The sequence below is a fragment of the Balaenoptera musculus genome, chromosome 19, assembly GCF_009873245.2.
Source record: "Balaenoptera musculus isolate JJ_BM4_2016_0621 chromosome 19, mBalMus1.pri.v3, whole genome shotgun sequence".
Classification (NCBI taxonomy): Eukaryota; Metazoa; Chordata; class Mammalia; order Artiodactyla; family Balaenopteridae; genus Balaenoptera; species Balaenoptera musculus.
In genome coordinates, this window is record NC_045803.1 from 42,748,685 (window position 1) to 42,774,986 (window position 26,302).

The window sequence follows — 26,302 nt, forward strand, 5'->3', positions numbered from 1 at the left end:
GGCCAGACCCACATTCTTGCAGCTGTCCACATAGGTCTAGTCATGATGTTCCTATAAACCTCCAACTGAGAAAAATGTTATTTTCTCTTCTGCAACTTTTTATTTCTATGTGAAAGGAAAAGTGTTATACCTTTAAAGGTCAAGCCTGGGAGGCAGAGCATTGAGAAAAGGCTGTCATGTATATTTCAGGCAATAGGCAACATTCTTTTACAAAGGTGCAGAGCCAGCATAACTAAGTACAGACAACAGAGCACAAAGGTTAGAGCTAAAGGAATAGCTCCAGTATGGAGTCAGGTTTGTTCTTTGTTACAGTAGTTCTCCAAGTACTGTCTCCCCTAACCACTGGACCAGGGAAGGTTTAAGCCTGGGGGGCATGCATATTCATGAAACGGCAGGCATGATCATCCATAAGCATTATAATGAGGCAGCAGTTACTCCAGGTTGCCCAAAACTGCAAGCAAGCAGGTGCTTGGGTATTTGCTTGTACTGTAGTATCTTGTTGGATGTGTTGTAACCTTTTTAGGACAGCTGGTATCTGGAACTTTCTGAGATTTAATGATTTAACAGTCAGTTTCTGCAAAACAAAGCACACTTTGATTCAACCCCATCCCTCCCCTACTGCTGCCTAACTAACAATATGGCAATGAGTAGCTTTGTGTATATATCACTTTGCATTTTTGCCTGTGTATCTATCTTAGGATAGATTCCTAAAAGAGGGATTGCTGGGCCAATGGTTAAATGCTTATGTAATTTTGCTAGATATTGCCAAATTTCTCTTCTTAGGGATGTACCATTTTAGCCCTTTACCAGCCATGTATGAGAGTGTGTGTTTCTGTAAAACACAAAATGTGTTATAAAAACTTTTGGATTTTAGCCACTTGATAGATGGGAAGTGATATTTCAGTATAGTTTTAATTTACTTTTCTCTTAGGAGCAAGGTTGATCATATGTTCATGTTTAAGAGCAATTTGCATTTCTTTTTCTGTAAACTGTTCATATCTTTTGCCCATGTAGTGTTTCATACTCTGTTCACTTTAGAATATATTTAGTGAACATGTCATTAAATAATGTTCAACATAGTTTAATGGCTTCAGATAATCCATTTTTCATTCATTCAGTAACTACTTATTTTGAACAGCAACTGTGTGTCAGACAGGCCTTGTTCCAGGCAAGAGTACAGCAGTGAACAAAACAGCAACATCCCTGTCCTCAAGGAGTTTTTATTCGAGTTGGTGGAGAGACAATAATAAATAAATATTACATATACACATAGTACGTTGGATACAGGTAGACCATAATTTACTCAACATGTATTTCTAATTTTACACTATTATAAATAATGCATTGTTGAACACCCTTTTAGTTACCATCAATTGCATTTTGATCCTTTCTTAGAAGATATATTAACCTTAGTTTTGAAGTCTATTGCTGCTTGAATTCATTTATATTTTCAGCATTTTATTATGGTTTTATAACCATAACCCACCTTTTCATATTATGTTTTTAGTAGTCATCCTGGGATTACAATGTACATCCTTAATTTTTCACAATCTGCTTAGAATTAATATTGTACTACTTCACAGAACTCATAAAAACCTTGCAACTATAAGGGTCCTTTTACAGCTCCCCACCCCTTTTAGGTTTTATGCTGTAGTTTTCATGTTTATTTTATCTATGTAAGTTATAAATCCCATAATACAATTTTATAAATTTTACTTTAGACAGTTACATATATTTAAAGAAATTAAGAGGAAAAAATTAGTCTTTTATATTTACCCACATATTTACCATTTCTGATGCTTTTCCTTCTTTGCTGAAGATCCAAGTTTCCATCTGGTACTGTTTTCCTTCAGCTTGAAGAACTTTCTTTAACATTTCTTTGTATTCCAGATCTGCTGGCAGTCAGTTATCTTAGTTTTCATTGTTCTGAAAATGTCTTCATTTTACTTTCATTTTTGAAGGTTACTTTTTATTGGATATAGAAGAGTGAGTTGACAGGTTTTTTCCCCCCTGTCAGCACTTTAAAGATGTTTTTCTGCTATCTTTTAGCATTCATTGCTTTCAAGATTTTCTCTTTATCTCTGGTTTTAACAATTGACTATAATATGTGTAGATGTTATTTTCTTTCTACTTATCCTGATTGGGCATCACTGAGCTTACTGAATCTGTAAATTTATGTTTTTTTCACTAAATTTTGGAAATTTTTGGTCATTCTTTATTTCTTCAAATCCTTTTGTGCTCCATTTTCTCTCCTCTCCTTTTATTCTAGTTATCTATTTTATTACAAATAGATCATTTGATATTGTTCACAGATCCTAAGGCTCTATTTCTTTAAAATGTTTTTCTCTTTGTTGTTCAGATTGGATAATTTCTAGGGATATATCTTCAAGTTCTCTCTTTTTTTTTTTTTTTTGGTCATCTCAAAGCTGTTAAGTACATCAATTGATTTTTTTAAAAATTTCAGTATTTTATTTTTAAATTCTAGTATTTCCATGTGGGTTTTTAAAAATACTTTCTACTTTTTTGCCGAGAGTCCCTATTTGTTCATTCATAATGAGTACTTTCCATCACATCCTTTTTTTTTTTTTGGCCGTGCCGTGTGGCATGTGGGATCTTAGTTCCCCAACCAGGGATCAAACCCATGTCTCTTCTAGTGGAAGTGCAGAGTCTTAACCACTGGACCCCTGGGAAGTCCCTCCATCATATCCTTGAACATAGTTATAACAGCTGCTTAAAAGTCTTTGTTCAGTCTGACACCTGGGTCATTTAGGATCAGTCTCCATTGATTGTCTTTCTCTTGAGGTGGGTCATGTTTTCATGTTTCTTTATCTGTCTAGAACTTTTGGATTGTATAATGGACATCGTGTAGGATATGCTGTTGAAACTCTGGATTCTGTTATAGTCCTCCAGAGAGTATTGATTTTTTTTGTTTTGTTTTTTTTTTCTTTTTTGGCTGCACCTCGTGGCTTGTGGGATCTTAGTTCCCCAACTGGGGATTGAACCCGCGCCCTCAGCAGTGAAAGTGTAGAGTCCTAACCACTGGACCACCAGAGAATCCCTGTTTTGTTTTGTTTTTATAAATTTATTTATTAATTTTTGGCTGTGCTGGGTCTTCGTTTCTGTGTGAGGGCTTTCTCTAATTGCAGCGAGCGGGGGCCACTCTTCATCGCGGTGCGTGGGCCTTTCACTATCGCGGCCTCTCTTGTTGCGGAGCACAGGCTCCAGACGCGCAGGCTCAGTAGTTGTGGCTCACGGGCCCAGTTGCTCCGCGGCATGTGGGATCCTCCCAGACCAGGGCTCGAACCCGTGTCCCCTGAATTGGCAGGCAGATTCTCAACCACTGTGCCACCAGGGAAGCCATGTTTTGTTTTAAAGTAGGCAATTAACTTGACTGATTCGTACTCCAAGCTCTGTCTCTTCTGTGGTGGGCAGCAACTCTTTTCAGTTCTTTTAATCTTAGCTGACCTATTTGAAGTTCTTCCCACACATGCTTAGTTCATAGATTAGCCAGAGATTTGGGCACAGTTTATATAGAATTGGGGGCTCTTCCTCTCTGGTTCTATCCTTTCTGATATTCCTCTTCTTATTTTCCACCTGCTGTAGTTGCCCTGAATTCTGTGCTTTGGTTCTCAAGCCCATAAGACAATGGGTTTCTCTTAGAATTTTAGCTATGCTGAGGCCTAACCCCAGACTAAAAGGCAAGAAAAAGCAGGAAACTTACTCAATGCTGTTTTTCCCTTCTGAGTGCCTTCCCTAGTTTTTGCTCACTTTTGTCACCTTCAGGCACCTTCAGATATTTGCTTTTTACATTTTGTCCAGAGTTGATAGTTGTTATCTTGTGGGAGGGTTGGTCTTTTTTTTTTTTAATTTTTTAATTTTTTAATTTTTTTAAATTTATTTATGGCTGTGTTGGGTCTTCGTTTCTGTGCAAGGGCTTTCTCTAGTTGCGGCAAATGGGGGCCACTCCTCATTGCGGTGCGCGGGCCTCTCACCATCGTGGCCTCTCTTGTTGCAGAGCACAGGCTCCAGACGCGCAGGCTCAGCAATTGTGGCTCACGGGCCCAGTTGCTCCACAGCATGTGGGATCTTCCCAGACCAGGGCTCGAACCCGTGTCCCCTGCATTGGCAGGCGGATTCTCAACCACTGCGCCACCAGGGAAGCCCAAGGGAGGGTTGGTCTTATAGGAGTTTTAAGGAGATCTTTATTTATTATTTTATTTTTTATAAATTTATTTATTTATTTTTGGCTGCATTGGGTCTTCGTTGCTGCGTGTGGGCTTTCTCTAGTTGTGGCGAGCGGGGGCTACTCTTCATTGCAGTGCACAGGCTTCTCATTGCAGTGGCTTCTCTTGTTGTGGAGCACCGGCTCTAGGTGCACGGGCTTCAGTAGTTGTGGCACGTGGGCTCAGTAGTTGTGGCACGTGGGCTCAGTAGTTGTGGCTCGCAGGCTCTAGAGTGCAGGCTCAGTAGTTGTGGCGCACAGGCTTAGTTGCTCCATGGCATGTGGGATCTTCCCGGACCAGGGCTCGAACCCATGTCCCCTGCATTGGCAGGCAGATTCTTAACCACTGTGCCACCAGGGAAGTCCTAAGGAGATCTTTATCAATTACTCTTTTCATTCATTCTTTTACTCGATCAACTAACAAATACTCATTTGGAGCTTACTTTATGTACTATGCAAAGCACAGACCAAACAAGAGAGACATGGTGCTTACCCTCATTAAGTTTAAACTCTGATAGAGAAGAAAGAAAATAAACACCAATAAAATAATTACTGATTGTGATAAGTACTACGGAGAAAAGAAATTGGGTGGTATCACAGAGTTAATAGTGTGGGGCATGGCTTTTAGATTGGTCAAGGAAGGCCACCCCCGAGGAGATAATATTCAGATTGAGACTTCCAGATACCTATGACTCAGCATTTCCACTTAAGGTATATACACATCAGGAGTGTATGTGCACACTTCCACCAAGAGAAATCTATTTTAAATATTAAGAAAATCTGATGTGTGAAAAGTAGACTTTTGGGAGAGGAGGAGTATAAGTAGGGAAACCAGTTAAGAGGCTGCTGCCGTAGTTCAGTTTAAAGATGTTCATGGCTTAGAGAAAGGTTGTAGTGGTGAGGTGGAGAAAATTGAATGAATTTGAGAAACACTTAGTAAGCAGAACAGACAAGACTTGGTGATGGATTGGATAAAAGGGAAAAGGAAAAGGATGGAGATGTAACCAGTTAGTAACCTGGTTAGATTGTAGTAGGGAGTGAAAGGTACTCGTGAGAATCAACAATTTGTTGAATTTGAAATGCCTAAAAACATCCAAGTGGAGATTTCATTCAGCAGTTGGAAATATGTCCCTGGAACTTAGAGGGTAGACATGAGCCAGACATGTAAATTTGGGAGCTGTTAGCTTATAGATCATTTTTAAAGACCTGGGCCTGAATAAGATTGTCGAGGAAGAGAGTGCAGAGTTCAGGACCAGCCTTGGAGCATTTTGATATCTGGTAGAGGAAAAGAAGCCAGCAGAGGAGACATTGCAAGATGGCCATGGAGGTAGGAGGAAAACCAGGAAAGGGTGCTTGCTGTCCCAGAAACCGAGAGAGGAGTGTTTCAAGGAGTGAGTCAGCAAGGATGTCAACTGCTGAGAGTGTGTATGAGCTCCTTCACCGGGAGAGGGCAGTAAAGACCATTTTAAGAAAGTTCAGGAAAAATTGAGAATATATATTTTGGGGGGAATGTGATTAAATTAATCTGTCTGCACCCTTTGTCTATATTCTGTGATCTGCCTCACTAGAATTTAAGTTCCATGAGGGAAAGGACTTCGTTTTGTCCTTTATCCCTGGGATCTAGAACAGTTTGACTGAATGAACCTTCTGTGGTAAAATGTTTAGCTTTTTAGATTTCTGTTCTGGCTACAGTTTAAGCCCAGTAAGTTGATTAAGACCTGGCCTCTGCCCTCAGAAACAAACTAGAAGAGGTATAATGTGTTAGGTACACTATCCTAACTACATCCAAAGTGCTATGGGAAGGCAGGGAATGTGGTCTTGAATTCTGCCTAGGCTGGGGTGGCACAACTGGGGACACCTTTCTAGAAGTAATGACACCTGAGCCAGGCCTCAGAGGATGAACTGGAGTGGGCAAGGCATTCCACATGGAGGGAAGTACAATTTGTTTTCCATGTATGTAATTTCCTTTATCTTTCTTCAAAAGGATCAGGCTCAAGTTCACTACAGATCACAAAACATGATGTCCTGTTGACTACTTTAAAATCTAACCTGTCTGCTTTGGAGGACAAGTTTCTGAAGGATCCTCACTGGAAGAAATTGAAACTCCTAAGGGATGAAATTGCTAATGAGGCAGAATGGCGACAAGACTGTATGGATGTCACCTGGCGTTTTACTTCCCAAACCTTACTGTTGCTGTTGTGCTTGAAGGAAACCATGATCCGCCTTGCAGTTGAGTTCAATCCAGGTAAACCCAACCTGAGGACTCCAGAAGCTGCTCCTGCCCTGAGCCCGGATACACTTAGTATCTCACAGCAAAAGACTGTCCAGTCAGTTTTGCAGTTTGTAGTTACCTTGGGTGTCTGCCCCTATCTTGTGCCTGGTGTTGGAGTCCCTGTGAGATACAGGACTGAGTTTGGTGCCGTTGTTCAGGACGTGGTGTGTCTCGGTGCTGCCCCCAGTGCACCCCGGAGACTGTACACCAGCTGCAAGGTCCTCCTAAATGTTGCTCAGCACGCATCTCTGGGGAGCTTGATTTTCTGCCGCCATTTTGGGGATATCGCAGCAGGTCTGTGCCAGCTGGGGTTCTGCCCAACCAAGAGAAAACCGCTAAATCCCGAGGAAGAGGTAAACATACGTTGAGAGAGTGTGTGAGAGTCTGTGTGAATATGTGTGTATACTTGTGTGTAGTTGCTATAAAAGACAGTTCTTTGGAAAAGTGCTGATGGAAAGATCTAGAATTTTTATTAAATGTCCAAGTATCTCTGGTGGATAGATGAATCTTTATAGGGGGTTGGAGCTTTCATTTATTAAATACTAGTCCTTTCACACCTGGGGAGTCCATTTCACCTGTCCCTTCTAGCCATTTTTTGAAACAGCTGTTGCAGGCTATTTCTTTGAGCCTCTGTTTCCTCTTTTGTAAAATGTGTTTAATAATTGCAAGGTGGCTGTGAGGATTAAGGATAATGTGTGTAAAGTACCTAGCCCAATCCCCAGTAGTGCTCATCAAAAAGTTATTACCATTAATATTAACATTAAACTATTCACACCTCCTTCATTAAGTTCTTGGGAGGATTAAGGGAGATAAAGTATGCAAAGCACTGGGTACACTGCACAATCCAATCAGTGTTCATTGTTATTATTAGATGACAAGGGTATGTGCCTGTGTTTTGCTGACAGTCAGTAAGGATTTGAGTGTCTGGACTATAAAGGTGCTGTGGAGGTTACAGAAGCATTAGACGTGGTCCTTTTCTCAAACAGCTCACACAGTAATTGGGGAGACAAGGCTCACAAGTATAACATAGCAGTGACCACTACTCCCCCACGAGAGGACCACCAGCATCAGCACAGGAGCCTAACCAGGAGAAGCTGTTAAGATATAAATGTATCCAGGGTCACACGTGGGGTAATTCCTTCGCTGCTGCAGCCAGATTTCATAATGCCCACTCGCCTCATTTCTCTGTCACCTTTCTATGTCACCCTCCAACTTGTTCCTTTTCTGTTTGTTCTCCTCTTCTATTCCCTCTTCTGCCTATGCTCACGAAACAAAACAAAACAGAAAACATTTAAAAGCCATTGTCACCCGAGTAGTGACACGAAATTATGAGCTCCCCCAGTGCACTTACATTTTGTGGAGCAGAGCTCTGTGCTCTTTACAGCAGGGTGTGAATCTTGACAGCTCTATCAGTGCCTGCTGCCTGCACTTCCTTGAGATGGGGGTTCTGGAATTACTATTGCTAGCGCTAAGCAGTGCCCAGGGGTCTCAGACAGAGGAGAGAAAAGAGAAACACAAAGAAAGGACCAAGTGAGGGGGTGGGAGGAGAAGGGGAGACACGGCGGGTGTACACTACGAAGCTGGACAAGTCCCAGCAATAGCTGCTGCTCTAAGCAGCACCTGTACTGCAGTTTGCTAAATTGTAAGGGGCAGGGCTCTCTGAGAGCTTGACTGTGAGGTTACCAAAGGGGGACAGTCTCTTGAGGCTCAGAGACGGGGCCCAATTAAATAACACCCTTCTTTGCTGCCCAAGTTCTGAATCAATTAAAAGGCAGTTAACAGTACGAGATGACAAGTCAAAATGTCCCTTTATTACTCATAAAGGCAGAATTGGAAGGTATATAGAGGGAGACAAATGGGTCTCCTAACAGTGCATTCCAGAATTAGACACACTTCTCACCCAGTTTTAAAGAGTGCCAGAAAACTGCAGCGCCTTCTGCCCCTTGGCAGGGGACATGCCCCTGAAAAGTCTACGGCAGGGAAGAGCAGAACAGAACGTGTGCTCGCTCCCAAGAGATAGAAGAGGAGCGAGCTCATCTGTGCGTGCCAGGACTCACCAATCAGATAAATCAGTGCGATCTCCTGCCCAGAAGTGGGTGAGGGGATGGAGAGAGGGCCAGGAGTGGTTCAGTATTATAGCTTCCTCCAGGTAGAAGGAAATCAAGAGGCAAAAGAAGCTTGCCTCCCTCTCCCCTTACAAGCATCTTTGTTCAGTATTGCAAAGCATTGCCTTCTATTGCCTGCCTAGTTTGTATTCCACAAAAGCCAAATACATGTTTCTTTTAGGTGTTAACCGAAGACGAAAGAGCCCTATCTAGGAAGGCTCTGAGAGACATCTTGGATCAAGTGTATCAACCATTAGCAGTCCGAGAATTACTTATCCTCCAGGGAGGACCACCCCAGGTATGCATGCCTGGGGACTCTTGTGTGTGAATCTTTAATGATAATGTGTGGTGTACTGTCTTCTTCTCCTGGGAAATTAATCTAGTTGAGTCTTATTTCATCTTTTACATTGTTAAATGGTATTTGTAGAGCTAAATTACACTGACCTTTGGGATAATTTAAAAGGATTTTTCTTTTAGTGGAATGATGGACACTGTTCCCAGGAATATTGTGATCATTTTTTAAGGCTTATGACAAAAATATATTTTATTCATTCTCAAACTGGATCTTTTTTTTTTTTTAAACTAAAATGTGGCTGTTTGACAGTACATTCTTCTGGCAGAAGTGTTTGGACATCTTATTCTTTGAATGGAGTATTTGAAGTCAATAAATTAAAATTAGAGCTATTAATGGACTATTCTTAGATCCTTTTTTGAAAAACGTAATAGTATATATTCTGCTAGGCATAAGATAGTTTCTTTTTTCCTTAAAAATAATTATTTATCCAAAATGATTTAATTTGATGATGTAGCTGGATTTATCTATTTTCTTTCAGTACCTAAATTTTAGTTATGAGTTTAGGTGAGTAAAGCATGAAGGGCCAAAGGAATTGGCTGTAGGACCAGCTGAAGCTGGCTACAAAGATATCTCCTAGTTGAAGTCATTTTCATCTCGTCCTTAGAATGTTACTGTAGCCTCACATTGGGCTCCTCTGGCTCATACTCTGCTTCTCTGAATGAGTCCACAGTTTGCCAGATTAAACCAAATACATTATAAGAGCATGACGAGAAACAGAGGCTCTGGAGTTAGGCACACTGGAATTCAACCCCAGCGTGCAGTTGTTTGAATTAGTAAGCCTTTCCATCCCTCAGTTTCCTTACCCATAGAATGGGGATGGGGATGACAACAGACCCTTCCTTATAAGTTCCTTTTGAGATTGTGGGGGAGGTGCTCACCACAGTGCATGGCACATCATAACCCCTTCAATAAATGGTAATTATTGATCTTCCTTAAATAAAAGAGAGAGAACAGGCTAGTTGGGATTAAATGTTTTTCTTTCACTAAGTTTTATGCTCACATAGTTAGACACAGTAAATGACCACACCATAGTTTGCGTTCTAGCCCAAAATAAGGGACACCAAGTCTGTTTTGTTCATGGTGGCTCCACAGAGCTCTCAAAAAGGAGTTCTTGAAGAAATCTAACTCTTCTTGAAACTGCCATGTCAAAAGGAATCAGAGCAGCTGAGACCATGGAGGCAAGGACTAGTGTCCTCTCAGTGTTGTGAACTGTCCTCTTAGTGGTGAGTCATGCTCATAGGAGTCTTCTTTGGAAGCTAGATTTGATTGGAAGGACTGCATTCAGATCAGTTACATTAACCTTGTGTCCCCCAAATCTGTATTTTATTCACAGACATGTTTGTCTATTTCTGGGTTTGAAATTTCACTTGATACTTCACTTGAAGAAGTTTCACTATATTTTTACTTTCTTAAAAGTGATGCTGAAATAGGTTTTGTAAAGGAGTCTTTTTTTCTTTTTAAGGGAAAAATTTTGCTCTTTTGAAGTCTGTATAGCATACTGTTAATCATCAGTATGACTCAGTATGTTTGTATATTTTTAATTTCTGCATATCTGTTACACTGACATTCAGTTCATACCTTTCCCTTCCATTTTTAGTCCTGCACAGACGGGAAGACACAAGTTATGTGTCGGGCCCCAGCTTGGCTCCGGCGTCTATGTGGGCAGCTCCTCTCTGAAAGGTTGATGAGACCCAGTGGTGTTCAGGCAGTAGTCCGGGGCATTTTGGAAGGAGCTGGTGGTAAGAAATAGATGTTTGTTACTTTGGTATCCACTTTCCTTTGAGTCACAGTGAAATATTGGTCTTTAGCATTTGACTGTAAAACCTGATGGAGACTAGACTTTGTGGAGAATGAGGAGGTGAAACCTTAATGAGCTCCTTTTCCAAAGAAACTCATTTTCTTGCCATTTTTCCAAAAATAGTTGTGATACACTGCTCATGTTGTTGACTAATATTGTCAACTGTTTCAAATAACTTACACAATCAGAGGAAAACATTGCACAAAAAGTTTAAGTAAAACCCTATAGAAAACGTGAAATACTCTGTGGAAAAGAGTCAGGGTGCTAAGAGTACTTCACCTCAGGACTTAAAATACGAAACAGTTCTCCTGAAGCTGGAGATACCTAAGAGATGCAAACTTTGGGATGAAATTTTAGATTCATTTCCACAATTATATTCCCTTAGTCCTCATTAATAGAAAGAAGGTTCATTATCATGTTAAGTATGGTAGTAGTTTTTAATTTATATTTTTTGATTTTTAAACAAAATTATACATGCACATAGTTTAAAGAGTCGATAGGTCTATAAGGCTTTTAGAGAAAAATAGCAGTTCTTGGCAGCATTTCACTCCATTTCCCATCCTCGGAAGCAACCACTTTGATCATTTTTAGCAGGTTTCTTCTGGTATTTACCTCTCTTTTTCTAACTATAATGCGGTTACAGCACCTTCTTAATTTTTCAGTTTTAGGCATCATCTATCAACTCACCATGAGTGAAAAAGGATTTTGTTCTCTTTCACAACCCTACCATCATTCACCCAAGCATACTTCCCATCCCCTTAATATAGTCATATCTTAGTTTTGGTTAGATCAGTATTCAGTGTTTATACTCTTCTGTGTGATTACTATATACAGCTGAGCTACTGTAGTATACTTTTCCTTTTTTACACACTTTTGTACTTAATAGCTATCTGTTTTGTTTGTCTGCTTAGTTTTGTATGTACTTATCACTAATCTGTTTTCAGACTCTGTCCCAGTTGTTTAAATCTCCTTTTAATACATTCAAATACATTAGTTGTTCTATCCGTTTTAGCTTCTTGAAGACACCTCTGTCTCTGAGTCTTCTGTTGTTTGGACTAATTACCTCCACAGAGCTGTCATCCTAGGATCTCCCTTCACCTTTTTCCTGGTGATCCCCTTGGCTTTCTCTTGTATTTGGTCCCTTGTCTCCTGTATCCCCTGCACGTTAATTTCCTATTGCTGCTGTAACAAATTACCAAAAACTTAGTGGCCTTTTGATGGAAATAACATTTAAACTGAGTCCTAAATGCTGAGTAGGAATATATTCATTGAAGAGTGAGGGAAGACTGTATAGTTCGAGAGGATCCATATATGAAGGAACTGACATAGGAAAGAACAGTGTTTTTGAGGAAATTTCAGTATGGGTAGAGCAGGGAGGGTAGAGAGTGCAGGGAAAGTGGTATGAGATGAGGGAGGGGTGTGAAATGAGGATGGAGGGGCGGGCAGGAGCCACATCATGGAGGCATTTAGGCCTAGTTGAGGGTTTTGAACTTTATTCTGAGGGCAATGAGATACCACTGGAGGGTTTTAAGGAGAGAGACAGGATCAAATCTACATTTTAGAAATATATTTCTGGATGTATTGTGAAGAATGGGTTGAGTAAGAGCAGAAGCGGGGAAATCAGTTAAGAAGAAGCAGTCATCTGAGAGATCACAGTGGCTTGGATCAATGCAGTGGCAGTGGAAATGCAGAGAAATGAATGAATATAAGACGTATTTAAGGGGAAGAGTTGCCAGCACTTAATGAAGGGCTGGATATGTGGGGAGGGAGGAGGAGAGAGAGAATCGATCTTGACTTTCCATTTCTGGGGTGGTCAGTGTACCTTGGTCCTGTCAGACAAAATTGAGGTCGGTGTGGTTGGCAGACATTGGTAGATTTGGTCGGCAGTGGCTGTAATGTTGCCTCCCCAGTTCTGCCTGCAGTGGCTTCTAGGACCAATGAAATGGAAAATTAACAGTTACCTGTGAGAAGTTGTCACATGCAGATAGGTCCTTGCATCTTCTTTTTCCAGAGAAAGCTTAGACTTCACCCAAGGGCATGCAAATTGGGGAGCTGCTATAAGAAACTTAGAACCTTAATTTTGTACTTATGCATATATGAATATATATATGGTTTATTCTCAATGATTTGAGGCAGTTTATATTTACTCGCATATTTGCCATTTCTGGTGTTCTTCGTTTCTTTGTGTAGATCCAAATTTTAATTCAAATTTCCTTCTGCCTGAAGAACTCTAACCTTTCTTATAGTGCAGATCTACTGGCAATGAATTCCCTTAGCTCTTGTTTGTTTGAAAAAGTCTATTTCACCATCTTTTTTGAAAATATTTTTGCTGGATACAGAATTCTAGGTTGATCGCTTTTTCTTTTAGTGCTTTAAAGATGTTACTCCATTGTCTTCTGGCTTGCATGATTTCTGATGCAAAGTCTACTGTCATTTTTGTCTTTGTTCCTCTGTATCTGATACACCCTTTTTTTCTAGCTGCTTTTAAGATTTTTCTGTTTATCACTGGTTTTTAGAAATTTGATTATGATATGCCTTGGTGTGGGTGGTTTTCTTCATGTTTTTTCTGCTTAAGTTTTCTTAAGCTTCTTGGAGCTGAGGGTTTATAATTTTCATCATATTTGGAAATTTCTCAGATATTATCTTCAAATATTTTTTTTCTGTCTTCCCTTTTCTCTTTCTGGAATTTGAATTATACCTAATATTATACTTAATATTATACTTAATATTGTCCTACAAGATACTGTTCTCTGTTGATGTTTTTCAGTCTTTTTCTCTCTGTGTTTCATTTTGGATAATTTCTATTGCTACATTTTGGATAATTTCTATTGCTACATGTTCAAGTTTATTAATCTTTTATCCTGCAGTATCTAATCTGCTGTTAATTCCATCTGGCATATTTTTCATTTCAAATTTTTTTTTTTTTTGGCTGTGCTGCACAGCTTGTGGGATCTTAGTTCCCTGAACAGGGATTGAACCTCGGTCCTTGGCAGTGAGAGCACAGAGTCCTAACCACTGGACTGCCAGGGAATTTCCCTCATTTATTATTTTTTTCATTACTAGAGGTTCACTTTGGGTCTTTTTAATATCTTCCATTTCTTTCCTCATTATGATCATTCTTTTCTTTACCTTTTTGAAAATAGAGAATAAGTTTATAATAGCTGTTTAATGTCCTTGTCTCCTAATTGTCATCTCTGTTTTTATGTGTCTGTTTTTACTGATTTTTCCTTCTTGTTATGTTCCTTTTTGCTTCTTTGCATACCTAGTAGGTTTTTTAGATTGAGAAGTTATTCACATACCATAAAATTTACTCTTTTAAAGAGTACAGTTTAATGGTTTTTAGTATATTCACAGAGTTGTGTAACCATCACCAATATCTAATTCCAAAACATTTTCATCATTCCCCCCAAAAAACCTCTTACCCATTAGCAATCACTCCCCATTCTCCCCTCCTCCAGCCCTTTGTAAGCACTAATCTACTTTCCGTCTTGATGGATTTGCCTATTCTAGATATTTCATCTGAATGGAATCATGCAACATGTGGTCTTTGGTGTCTGGTTTGAGACACTTAGCATAATGTTATACCATGAATCAGTCCTTTGTTCCTTTTTATGACTGAAAATATTTCACTGAATGGATATGCCTGGTAATTTTTTTTTAAATTTATTTATTTTATTTTTGGCTGTGTTGGGTCTTAGTTGCTGTGCACGGGCTTTCTCTAGTTGCAGCGAGCGGGGGCTACTCTTCATTGAGGTGCATGGGCTTCTCACTGCGGTGGCTTCTCTTGTTGTGGGGCATGGGCTCTAGGCACGTGGGCTTCAGTAGTTGTGGCACGCGGGCTCAGTAGTTGTGGCTCACGGGCTCTAGAGCTCAGGATCAGTAGTTGTGGTGCACGGGCTTAGTTGCTCTGCAGCATGTGGGATCTTTCCAGACCAGGGATCGAACCCGTGTCCCCAGCATTGGCAGGTGGATTCTTAACCACTGCGCCACCAGGGAAGTCCCTTGCCTGGTAATTTTTTAATGTATATTGGATGTTTTAATTTTACATTGTCGGGTGCTAGATTTTGTTGTATTCCTTTGTTGGGCTTTGTTCTGGGATGCAGTTAATTTTCTTGGGATCAGTTTGAGCCCTTCAATCCTGGCTTTTAAGCCTTGTTACTGTGGGTCTAGAGCAGCCTTTAACCCAAGGTAATTTGGCACCACTACTAAGGTAATACCTTTCTGATATTCTGTGTATTAGGAGACTTTTCCATGCTCACTAGTGGAAACATTAACTATTCCAAGCCCCGTGTGAACTGTGGGGATTGTTCCCCCTACTCCTTTCTGTGGTTCTTGCCTTGGGTTTTTTTTCTCACACACGTACACAGATCATACTCCATGAAAGACTTGAGAGAGGATTCCTCTGCAGATCTCTGGAGCTCCCTCTTTGTGTAGCTGTCACTTCTCTGGTGTTTTGCCCTGAAAATTCTAACTGTGTTGGTCTCCCTGAACTCTGAACTGTGTTTCTTTAATTCACCAAGGTGGCAGGCTTCGTTTGGGCTCTCCTTAGCTGTGGTGTAGCCTCAAAACTCTCTCTAGGTAATAGGCTAGGGTATTCATAGGACTCACCTTGTTTGCTTCCATTCTCTTAGGGTTCAGTGTCTTGGGCTGCTTGTTGTCCAGTGTCTGAAAACCATTGTTTATGTATTTTGTCCCATTTTCTAATCATCTAAGATGGTAAGGTAAATCTGGGACCTGTTACTCCATAGTTTTGGTTGAAGACAGTTTGAGGGTTTCCCTGGTGGTGCAGTGGTTAAGAATCCACCTGCCAATGCAGGGGTCATGGGTTCGAGCCCTGGTCCAGGAAGATCCCACATGCCGCAGAGCAGCTAAGCCTGTGCGTCACAACCACTGAGACTGCGCTCTAGAGCCTGCGAGCAAGCCACAACTACTGAGCCCACGTGCCACAACTACTGAAGCCCGCATGCCTAGAGCCCGTGCTCTGCAACAAGAGAAGCCACCACAGTGAGAAGCCCGCACACCACAATGAAGAGTAGCCCGCCCTCGCTGCAACTAGAGAAAGCCCGTGTACAGCAACGAAGACCCAACACAGCCAAAAAAAAAAAAAAAAGTTTGAAATACATGATGTATATAAAGAGAGAGAATAATAATAATATTAATCATTTAAAAGGTAATAAATACTAAGAAGAAGCTAGTGTTCAAGTTGTATGAATAATATCATTACAGTGGTTAAGTGCTACTTTTTTCTCTGAACCTCCCAGAAACCAACATCAAAAGGAAAGTACGGAGGGATAGATTATCTTACAGAGGAAATTAACAACTTTCAGTAGGGAAAAAATAGTTTTTACTCTAAATTTTAAGGACCTTCTGTGGTGAACTGCAATGAGTTTTTGACCCCTCTATCCATTGCTGACAGCCGGGGCGGCTGGTGGGAGTGATGCTGAGGCCACAGCTGCTGATTGGAAGAAGTGTGACCTGATTGCAAAGATTTTGGCCTCTTGTCCCCAGCAGTCTCTTTCACCAGAGGATTATTATAGAGATATCTGCCCCCAGGTAAATCATTTTGTTTCTTTTGACTGTTTGAGGATTATCTGCTTATTTATAAAAAGAGGGCTTTTAATGTTCATCTAATATTGAGTTAAAAACAATATAATGTTTAAGTTTATTATTCATTGAGGGGCCTTCTTAATAACTGATTAAAAACCTGTGGGAGAGACTGACCTGTTAGGTTTAAGAACCCCTCACCATTAATAACTTACTAGCTTGCTCTCAGAGCTGGAATATGAAACTACAGTTTCATCATATTCATTATCTTTTCTGTGTTTTTTATTAGTTTAAAAAAAAATAGGTATTAAATAAGGTAAATTAACATGGTACACAATTTTAAAAGCACAAAAGAGTAAATGGAAAAGTAAGTCTCCCTCCCATCTCTGTACCAATTTCTTATTTATTTTGCAGAGGTAGTCTGTGTATCGTGTGTATACAACTATATGTGTATATATGTGTGTATATCTTCTAATTTTTATCCAGATGATAACATGCTCCACACACTGTTTTTCAGTTTTGCTTTTTTCACATAACAGTGTATCTTGGAGATCATTTCATCATTCTTTTTCTTGGGTACATAGGTATTTCATCATATTATGTACCATAATTTATTTAACTAGCTTCCTTTTTTTTTTTTTTAATAAATAAATAAATTAATTAATTTATTTTTGGCTGCATTGGATCTTTGTTGCTGTGCACGGGCTTTCTCTAGTTGCAGCAAGCAGGGGCTACTCTTTGTTGCAGTGTGTGGGCTTGTCATTTTGGTGGCTTCTCTTGTTGTGGAGCATGGGCTCTAGGCACATGGGCTTCAGTAGTTGTGGCACGTGAGCTCAGTAATTGTGGCTCGCGGGCTCTAGAGCACAGGCTCAGTAGTTGTGGCACACGGGCTTAGTTGCTCCACAGCATGTGGGATCTTCCCACACCAGGGCTCGAACCTGTGACCCCTGCATTGGCAGGTGGATTCTTAACCACTGCGCCACCAGGGAAGCCCTACCTAGCTTCCTATTAATGGACATTTAAGTTGCTTCCATTCTTCTGCTGTTACAAACCATGTTCCAGTTAATATCTATAAATCTTGCCTATATGCAAGTATTATCACAGGGAAAGTTCTTAGAATTGACATTACTGGCTTAAAGGGTATGTGTATTTAAATTTTTGATTGATATTATTTATGTATCTGTTCTCCCACACTTTTGCCTATGCAATGTGTTACAAAACTTTTCTTTGTTAATCTCATAGGTGAAAGTGTGGAAGGAGTGTTCTTAGTCAGCACTCCCCATGCATTTAAATGTAAAATATGCCTTTTGGAGTACAGTGTGAAGAAAGTCATTCAGTTGTTATGCTGGTCTTCAGGACTCTCATGGGTAGGCATGCATGGGAACAAATATCACAATGCAAAATCTTATATTGGAAAATATTAAGTATAAATTATCTTACAGGATAAAGTTATCATTTGCAGTGATGAGTAAATATTTTCCAAAACTAGTAGCTATAGTTTGGGCACTTAAGGAAATGATAAAATCAAGTCATAGGTTTTAATCTTACTGAGTCTCTCTTTGGCAGTGTCAGAGGTCACATACAGTTTTTGAACAGAAGATTCTCCTGTCTACAAAAAGTAAAAGAGTCAGTTTTAAGCCAGGAACAGAATGTGCTTTTCAGTTGGGTGCTTAAACTCAAGCACGAGAGATCAATGTTTATTTTTGAGAATAAAGTAGACTTTTGTTCAGACCTGACAGGCTCTTCAGATTCTGAATATATTTATATGCCTTGACCCCATAATTGCTATTTATCATAGCAAAATTTTGGGGAAAAACTGAATATCTGGAAATAATATTTTTGAGGAATTTATAACAGTATGAGAAGGTTTCAGCAATACACAAAACTGAATATTAAGTATGGTCTTAATTGAAAAGAAAAAAGAATTATACAGGAAGCATATTGGAAAAAAATGCACCCAAAACGTTTATAGTAATTTGGGAAGACTTAATTTTCTTCTTAAAAATTTATTCTCCAAATTTCCTACAGTGAGCATGTATTTTATAAATCTGATAAAATTGTTTAATAAAAACATAGCTCCTTCAATTCTCATACCCTTTGACACTGGGTTGTTAAATTAAAAAAAAAAACTTCTGTTGGATCAGTGTTACTGCAGTAAATTTATTTTTTAGCATAAAGAAATTAATGTGTTATCTTCTTAGTTAATGTAATGCTTCTTGCAAAGAGCCTGGTATTTACTTCATGTAATTTTTCTTTTAGATTTTGGATTTATTTCACTTTCAAGATAAATCGACAGGACTACAATTTCAGAGAGTTGCCACCACTACCTTTATAACTATGTCAAGAGAACGGCCACAACTGGCAGCAAAGTACTTACTTCAGCCAGTGTTAGCTCCTCTTCATCGATGTTCAAATACAGCAGGTAAAGCAGGAAGTCTGGTGGTTTGCTGTCCCTCTAAAGGACCTTCTTCCGTGTTTTGGATTTAAATAACTTAAGTCTGTGGTAGTTCAGTGTCTTTAATTTTACTTTTTTCCCCCAATTTTTTATTTTGAAAAATCCACTTCATAAAAGTTCTAAGAAGAATGCAGTGTCCTACCCCTATATACTTCACATAGTTAACATTTTGACATGTTCGCTTTCTCTTTCTCTCTTCCTACACACATACGTATTTTTTTTCTGAAGCATTTGAGAGTTAGTTGCAGACATCGAATATACAGACTTTATTCAAATCTCTTATTTGTCTCAAGAATTTCCTTTATAGCTGTTTTTAAAAAATTATATTGCATTTACTTGTTATGTCTTTTTAGTTTTCTGTAATGTAGAATAGATCCCTAATAGTCTTTCACTCTGACACTTTTGAAGCCCAGGTTATAGAATGTTCTTCAATTTGTATTTGTCTCATTGTTTCCTCTTGATTAGATCCAGGTTAACATTTTGGCAGGAATACTACATATGATGTTTTTTTTTTTTTTAGTCCATCAGATTAGGGGCACATGTTATCAGTTTATTCCATTATTAGTGATGTTAAATTTGACTGTTTGATTAAAGTGGTAGCAACCAGATTTCTCCACTGTAAAAATACCTTCCTCCCCTTGTAATTAATAATAATCTGTGGGATGGTAGACGTATGAGACAGTGTGAATATCCTGTTTCCCAACAGTCCTTCATACTGTGGTTTAGTATCCACTGATGATTTTTGCTCATAAAATGGTGACTTTCTATTTTTTTTATTGTTTCTAATTTGTTAGTTGGTATTCTTCTCTAAGGAAGAGGTTTTCTTTTCTCCTTGCCTCATCTCTTTTTAAAAAATAATTATTTAAGTATCAATACAGATTCATAGGTTCTTTTTTTATTCAGTGGGTGACTGAACATTACTATCATTCATTTTGAAGCTTAAATTTTCCCAGATTTGGCCAGTTTTAATGTGTTAAAAGATTGACATTTTCAGCACTTCCCTCAGTGTGTGTTCATGCTTCATTGAGATTAGTGCTGGGATACAGGGTATCATCTCAGCATTCTTAGTGAGTAAAAAAACACCTTTCCATATAGTCGTTTCTGAGGTTAAAAATAAAGAGAAAAATTGATGTTGTGGTTAAGCCCAATTTAGTTCTGTGTAGACTTTGTATAAAAGTCATTTACAGTATAAATTTTTCTGAGTGTGTGTAGAGGGGTTTAGGTGGGTGAGAATGGAGAAAATCTAATTCTTGTGCATAGTAAGCACCAGATTGAGCTTTGGTGGAGTGAAATTTGTGATTATTCAGACATGATAAACGTATTTGAATAAATAATTAAAATTCCTTTATACAGTTAATAGAAATCTAGTCTAGAATTAGTATTTCTTCAAAAAATGATTCAAAAAATGAAGTATTATTTCTGTTGGCCCTTGTCATTAAGGCCTAGCATTTATATCTAATTTCATGTGTTAAGACTGTACCTCAATACTAATCTATTTATCTTCTTGTCTGTGACTGGCTAGGTATTTCCTTTAGTCTGGAGTGTTGTTCTCAAAGTGTGGTCCCAGGACCAGCAGCATCAGCATCGCCTGGGAATTTATTAGAAATACAACTTCTTGGGTTCCACCACAGACCTACTGACTTAGAAACTCTGATGTGGGACCCAACACTGTTTTAACAGGCCCTTTGGGTAATTCAAGTGTGTGTTCAAGTTTGACCCCTGGTCTAGAGCACTGTGCTTGGGAGGCCTAGATTCAGTCCAGTTGTGGGTCAATTATTTTTGTCCTGGGCCTTGTTCATTCATTCAAAGAATATTTATTGGACACCTATTTACCCTGCATTCTCATGTGTTAGGTTACATCTGTAACACCAGCTACATGTTTTGCATATACAATCTATTGATAACAAAAAGGATTGGGTAAGAATATGACTGATCTTATATATATACCCCATCATTGCCACTGGAAAAACAATCTCTAAAGTATAAGCTTTCTTATTTTGTTTTTCATATTGCATCACATTTTTAGGACTATGTGGCAATTATGGTGAATTATCGTATTTTATGAAGGCCAAGATGCACTTTTTTTCACATTAAAAAAAATTTTATTTTCGAAATCTTTTTCACATTTTAGCAACTCTAATATCTAGATGCATCTCACAATCATTGTTGGCCAGGTAGCAATCGTGGCATTGTCTGTGCCTGCAAATGAGCGTTAAAACTTGTAGAATGGATGTCAGTGACTTAGAAGAAAATCGTGAAGACAATAGTAAAGTGGAGGACTCTTAAGGATATCACATCACTGTACTCTGTGGCACAGAGGATGATATATTATGGCAAAACACAGATACCGGTAATGATGTTGAAATGTTTCAGAAGAGTTGGACACTCAATGTGCAGTTTTAATTCCTTATCCTGTTTATTCCAATTGTTTAGCTTATATCAAGAATGATAGGGAATTCCCTGGCAGTCCAGTGGTTAGGGCTTCGTACTTCCACTACATGGGACACGGGGTCGACCCCTGGTCGTGGAACTAAGATCCTGCATGCTGCATGGAGTGGCCAAAGGAAAAAAAAAAATGACATATAACAATACTGTATAAAATAAAGCTAGGAGAGTTCTCTTAATACTTTTTTTAAAAAGCTCTGTTTTAAAACTTTTTTTTTTTTTTTGGCCACACCAAGCGGCATGTGGGATCTTGGTTCCCTGACCAGGGATTGAACCTGTACCCCCTGCAGTGGAAGCTCAGAGTCTTAACCACTGGACTGCTGGGAAAGTCCCTTAAAACTTTTTAAAGGGAAATTTTCAAACACATGTACAGAGAATAGTATAATGAACACCTGTGTACCAGTCACCCAGACACAACCATTGATTCTGCCATTTTCACTTAATTTAATCTCCAACTTTTCATTCATTAATTTAAAATTAAAATCCCAAGTGATAATGTTTCATAGGTTACTTGGCAGTGTTTTTTTCTTTCTTAGTGATACATAAAATAACAATGTATGTTTATAATCAATGAAACATTCTGTGAAATATTGTATTTGAATGGTGCTGTATTGTAACTATGTTGATTTTCTAATTTTAGCCGTTACTTCCTGAACTTTCTAGTAAAACTTTTTTCCTTAGGCCCAGCTTCTTCTGTTCAATGAGGTGCTGAGTGTGGGTAATTTTGTTTTTTGTTCCTTAGAGGTTTCAGAATGTGACATGGTGCCAGGGACCATTTTGGTGACAGAAGAAGAACTTAGTAGATGTATTGAGGATGTATATAAGGTTGGTAATTTGAGTCACTAGTGTTTTTAGTTAATATTTGTACTTAGTCTTTTAAAATAATTTTGCCTTTTAAACTGGTACTTCAAGAATTGGAATGACTAATCTTAAATTCCAAACCATCAAAATCTTTTTACCTTGAAAACTGGAAACTAAGTTGTTAGTGAAAAAACTGATACATTTTGAAACTCTGTCAATTTCATCATTTACTCTGAATCTTAAACAGTTCAGATTCTCTAAGTGGCACATGCCACTGATGAAAGTGTGTCTTTGAAGGAATTGACAAAGGCATTTGAAATACTGTAGGCTTCCTAAAATTTAGTGTATGATAATATTGAATCTACTTTATAATTTTTGATAGAATCATCATCATAAAGAAGTTGGAATAAATGAGTCATAGAAATGACTTCCTAAATATATACTGAAAATGAAAAAATATTTATATAAATTATATGTTCTCTATGATTGCAATCTTATAAATATATATGAAATACATATTTTTAGACAAAAATGAAATCCATTGTGTTAAGCCCAGATGGCACTGGGGTAAATATTCTTCTTTGAAGTTTATTTCAATACATTTTTTTAAAAAAATTAATTAATTAATTAATTTATTTTTGGCTGCGTTGGGTCTTCGTTGCTGCGTGCAGGCTTTCTCTAGTTGCAGTGAGCGGGGGCTACTCTTCGTTGCAGTGTGTGGGCTTCTCATTGCGGTGGCTTCTCTTGTTGAGGAGCACGGGCTCTAGGTGCACGGGTTTCAGTAGTCGTGGCATGCGGGCTCAGTGGTTGTGGCTCGCGGGCTCTGGAGCGCAGGCTCAGTAGTTGTGGCACATGGGCTTAGTTGCTCTGTGGCATGTGGGATCTTCCCGGACCAGGGCTCGAACCCGTGTCCCCTGCATTGGCAGGCGGATTCTTAACCGCTGCGCCACCAGGGAAGTCCCTCAATACATTTATAATAATATTTTACTATTAAAAACATTTACAAGAGTAAACAGCTTTCAGAATTATATTTCATGTAAAAAGGTACAGCCACTTTGGGAATATATTGTTTGGCGGTTTCTTGAAAAGTTAAAATAGAGTTATCATATGACTCAACAATTCCACTCTTAGTTATAGAGAAGTGAAAACATATTCATATAAAACCTGTACACAAATGTTCATAGCATCATTATTCATAATAGCCAAAATGTGGAAACAACTGAGATGTCTTATCAACTGATGAATGAATTAACAAATGTGATATATTCATATAATGGAATATTTTTCATCCATAAAAAGGAATAAAGTATGGATACACGTTTCAACATGGATGAACACTTTTTTTTTTTTTCCTATTTAGGTATATATTACATAAACCGCAGTACAGTGTACAAAAGGGAATGCTAAGTACATATTAAATACAGATGAAAAGAATCTGTTGCTAATCACTCTGTGTACCTAGGTGTACAGTGGGCCCTGGGGCCACAGTTCATGGTTTCTGTAATGTTCTTAAATCTATATTTCAATTGTGTTCTTGGCAGTGTCTAATTTTTGCCGATCCTAGTTGTTCATTGGTTCAAGTGCTTCAGTAACTTGAAGCACTTGTAGGGGAGCAAGCACTGTCAGCGCTGCCATCCCCTCGTTGCCACACCCTCCCCTATGTTTGCATCATTGGCCTCTTCAGCCGGCTGGTTCTTGGCAGGAAGCTTAAGCCCCTTGTTCGTTCTGTGAGAGCCCTTTGATTATAACCGGATACTGCCATCTATAAGTCCACGTAGTCAGGCACCCGAGACTCGTCACCACGTACTGAAGGGGTGACTGGAAGAGACCCCACAGTCAGCCCCTCTGAGTTGGGGAAACTCCCCATCCCTTGGGACCCTCCCCATCCCTTGGGACCCTGGTGAGCCACATGGAACTGGTCTGCCAAGGGCCACAGGAGGGGACCACTGCCATTCTGCCCACTAACACTGAGGAAAGTCAGTGATGCTGCTTCTGTTTAATGCACAGAGGCAAGTGGATAAACAGTTTAAAATTATGATTTTTTAATGTTTAAAGAAGCTAGACACAAAAGACCACCCATTGTATGATTCCATTTAAATGAAATGTTCAGAATAGGCAAATTCATGCACACAGAAAGTAGATTAGTGGTTGCTAGCGGCTGGGGCTGGGGAGTTGGGAGTGGCTGATAGTGGGAATGAGGTTTCTTTCTGAGGTAAGGAAGATGTTCTGGAATTAGACAGTGGTGATGGTTGTGCAATTTTGTGAATATACTAAAAACCACTGAATTGTACATTTTAGAGAGTGAATTTTATGGTATGTGAATTATATTTTCAAGACTTAAAAAATTTTTATTCCACATTTCTTATTTCTTTTCTATGGCAGTAAATTAAACATTTTAGAGTAAATTTTTAAATTTTAGTTTGTTACGAAATGGTTCAAACAAACCAAATAAAAAATGAAGAATAAAACACTCATGTACCCACCACTCAGCTGAAAAAATTACACATTACCAATTCAGTTGAAATCCTCTGTGAGCCCATCCCTGATCACATTTCCCTTGCTTCTCACGCAGTGGGAACCATGATCCTAAATTTGTATTTATTATTCCTTAAGCTGTTTTTAGTATTGTTGTGCATGATTTTAAATTTTATTTAAATAGCATTGTAATATATCTAACTTTAATCCACTCATTTCTACTGTCAGATATTATTCTGTTTTATGACTGTATCACCATTTATTTGTTTATTCTTCTCTTGGTAGACATTTGAGTTGTTTTCAGGGAGTTTTGTCTATCTGTTAGGTGCATTGTGGTTTTAGTTAGCAGTTAGTTCTCTTATTACTAGTGAGGTTGAACCTTTTTTTGTCTTTTGGTTCATTCATATATTCTCTTCTTTAACTTGCCTGTTCATTTGTTTTTTACCCATTTTAATACTTGAGATATTTGCCTCTTTAAAATATTTTTAAAATAAATCTTTTTTTAATAAAACAGCCTTATTGAAATACACTTCACAGATCAAAAAATAATGTTTTAAGTATACGATTCAGTGATTTTTCAGGAAATTTACAGAGTTGTGAAACTATCACCACAGTACAGTTTTAGAACATTTCCATCACCCCAAAAAGATCCATTGTGCCTATTTATAGTCACTCCTTGGTCCCACCCCTCATCCCCAAGCAACCACTAACCTGCTCTGTATCTCTATGGATTTGCCTTTTGTGGATATTTTATATGAGGGAATCATGCAATAAGTGTTCTTTTGTGACTGGCTTCTCCCTCTTAGCATCATGTTTCTGAGGTTCATCCAGGTTGTTGCATGTATCGATATTTTGTCCCTTTTTATTGTAAGTAATATTTCACTTTATGAATGTATACCATATTTTGTTTATTTGTCATCAGTTGATGGACATTTGGATGTAGAGTAAATCTTTTTTTTAGACAACTTCATGAGATATATTTTATGTACCGTACATTTACCCGTTTGCAGTGTGCGAATCAATGGCCTTTTAGTATATTCACAGATTTCTGCAGCTGTCATCACAGTCAATTTTAGGACATTTCATTACCCCAGAGGAAACCCACACCACTCCCCACATCCCAGCCCTAGGCAGCCACTAATCTACTTTCTGTCTCTATAGATTAGCCTATTCTGAACATTGCATATAAATGGAATCATACAATATGTACTCTTTTGTGATTAGCTTCTTTCACTTAACATGATGCTTTAAAGGTTCATCTCGATTGTAGCATGAAGCAGTACTTCACTCCTTTTTATTGCTGCATAGTATTCTGTTGTAGGTATGTACCGTATTTTGTTTATCCATTCACCATTTGATGGACATTTGAGTTCTACATTTTGGCTATTTTGAATAATGCTGCTATGGACATTTGTGTACAAGTTATTGTGTGTACATATGTTTTCATTTCTCCTGGGTATATACCTGGGAGTGGAATTGCTAGATCATATGGTAACTCTATGTTTAACCATTTGAGGTACTGTCAGATCATTTTCAAAGGGGTTTCACCATTTTACATTGCCCCCAGCAGTGTATGAGGGTGTAAAGTAAATCTTAAATCATGTTCTTTCAGGTAAGAAAGAGCTTTTGCTTTGGTTTGGTTTAAGCTTTATGTATGATACTAATAAATTTGTAGATATAAATATGTGCTGCTTAAAAATTCAAAACTCATTCTCATAACACTCACTTTTTACTAAAGTTGGGTATTTACTACCCTTTTATTTAATTTTGCTGTTAAAAAAACCAGATTACACCCTTTACAATGTTGACCTGGTACACAAGTGTAGAATT

General features: G+C 38.6%; 1 protein-coding gene across 2 annotated transcripts in view; it reads left to right on the plus strand.

Moving 5' to 3' along the window:
- TANGO6 (transport and golgi organization 6 homolog) overlaps positions 1-26,302 on the plus strand; it is a 178,537-nt gene that overhangs the window by 7,587 nt on the left and 144,648 nt on the right. For both annotated transcript variants that reach the window (XM_036834025.1, XM_036834024.1), the window contains exons 2-7: positions 6,207-6,847; positions 8,781-8,897; positions 10,552-10,693; positions 16,169-16,305; positions 18,556-18,718; positions 21,939-22,021. In XM_036834025.1, coding sequence (XP_036689920.1) covers positions 6,207-6,847; positions 8,781-8,897; positions 10,552-10,693; positions 16,169-16,305; positions 18,556-18,718; positions 21,939-22,021 — 1,283 coding nt within the window. The remainder of the gene's footprint in view (positions 1-6,206; positions 6,848-8,780; positions 8,898-10,551; positions 10,694-16,168; positions 16,306-18,555; positions 18,719-21,938; positions 22,022-26,302) is intronic.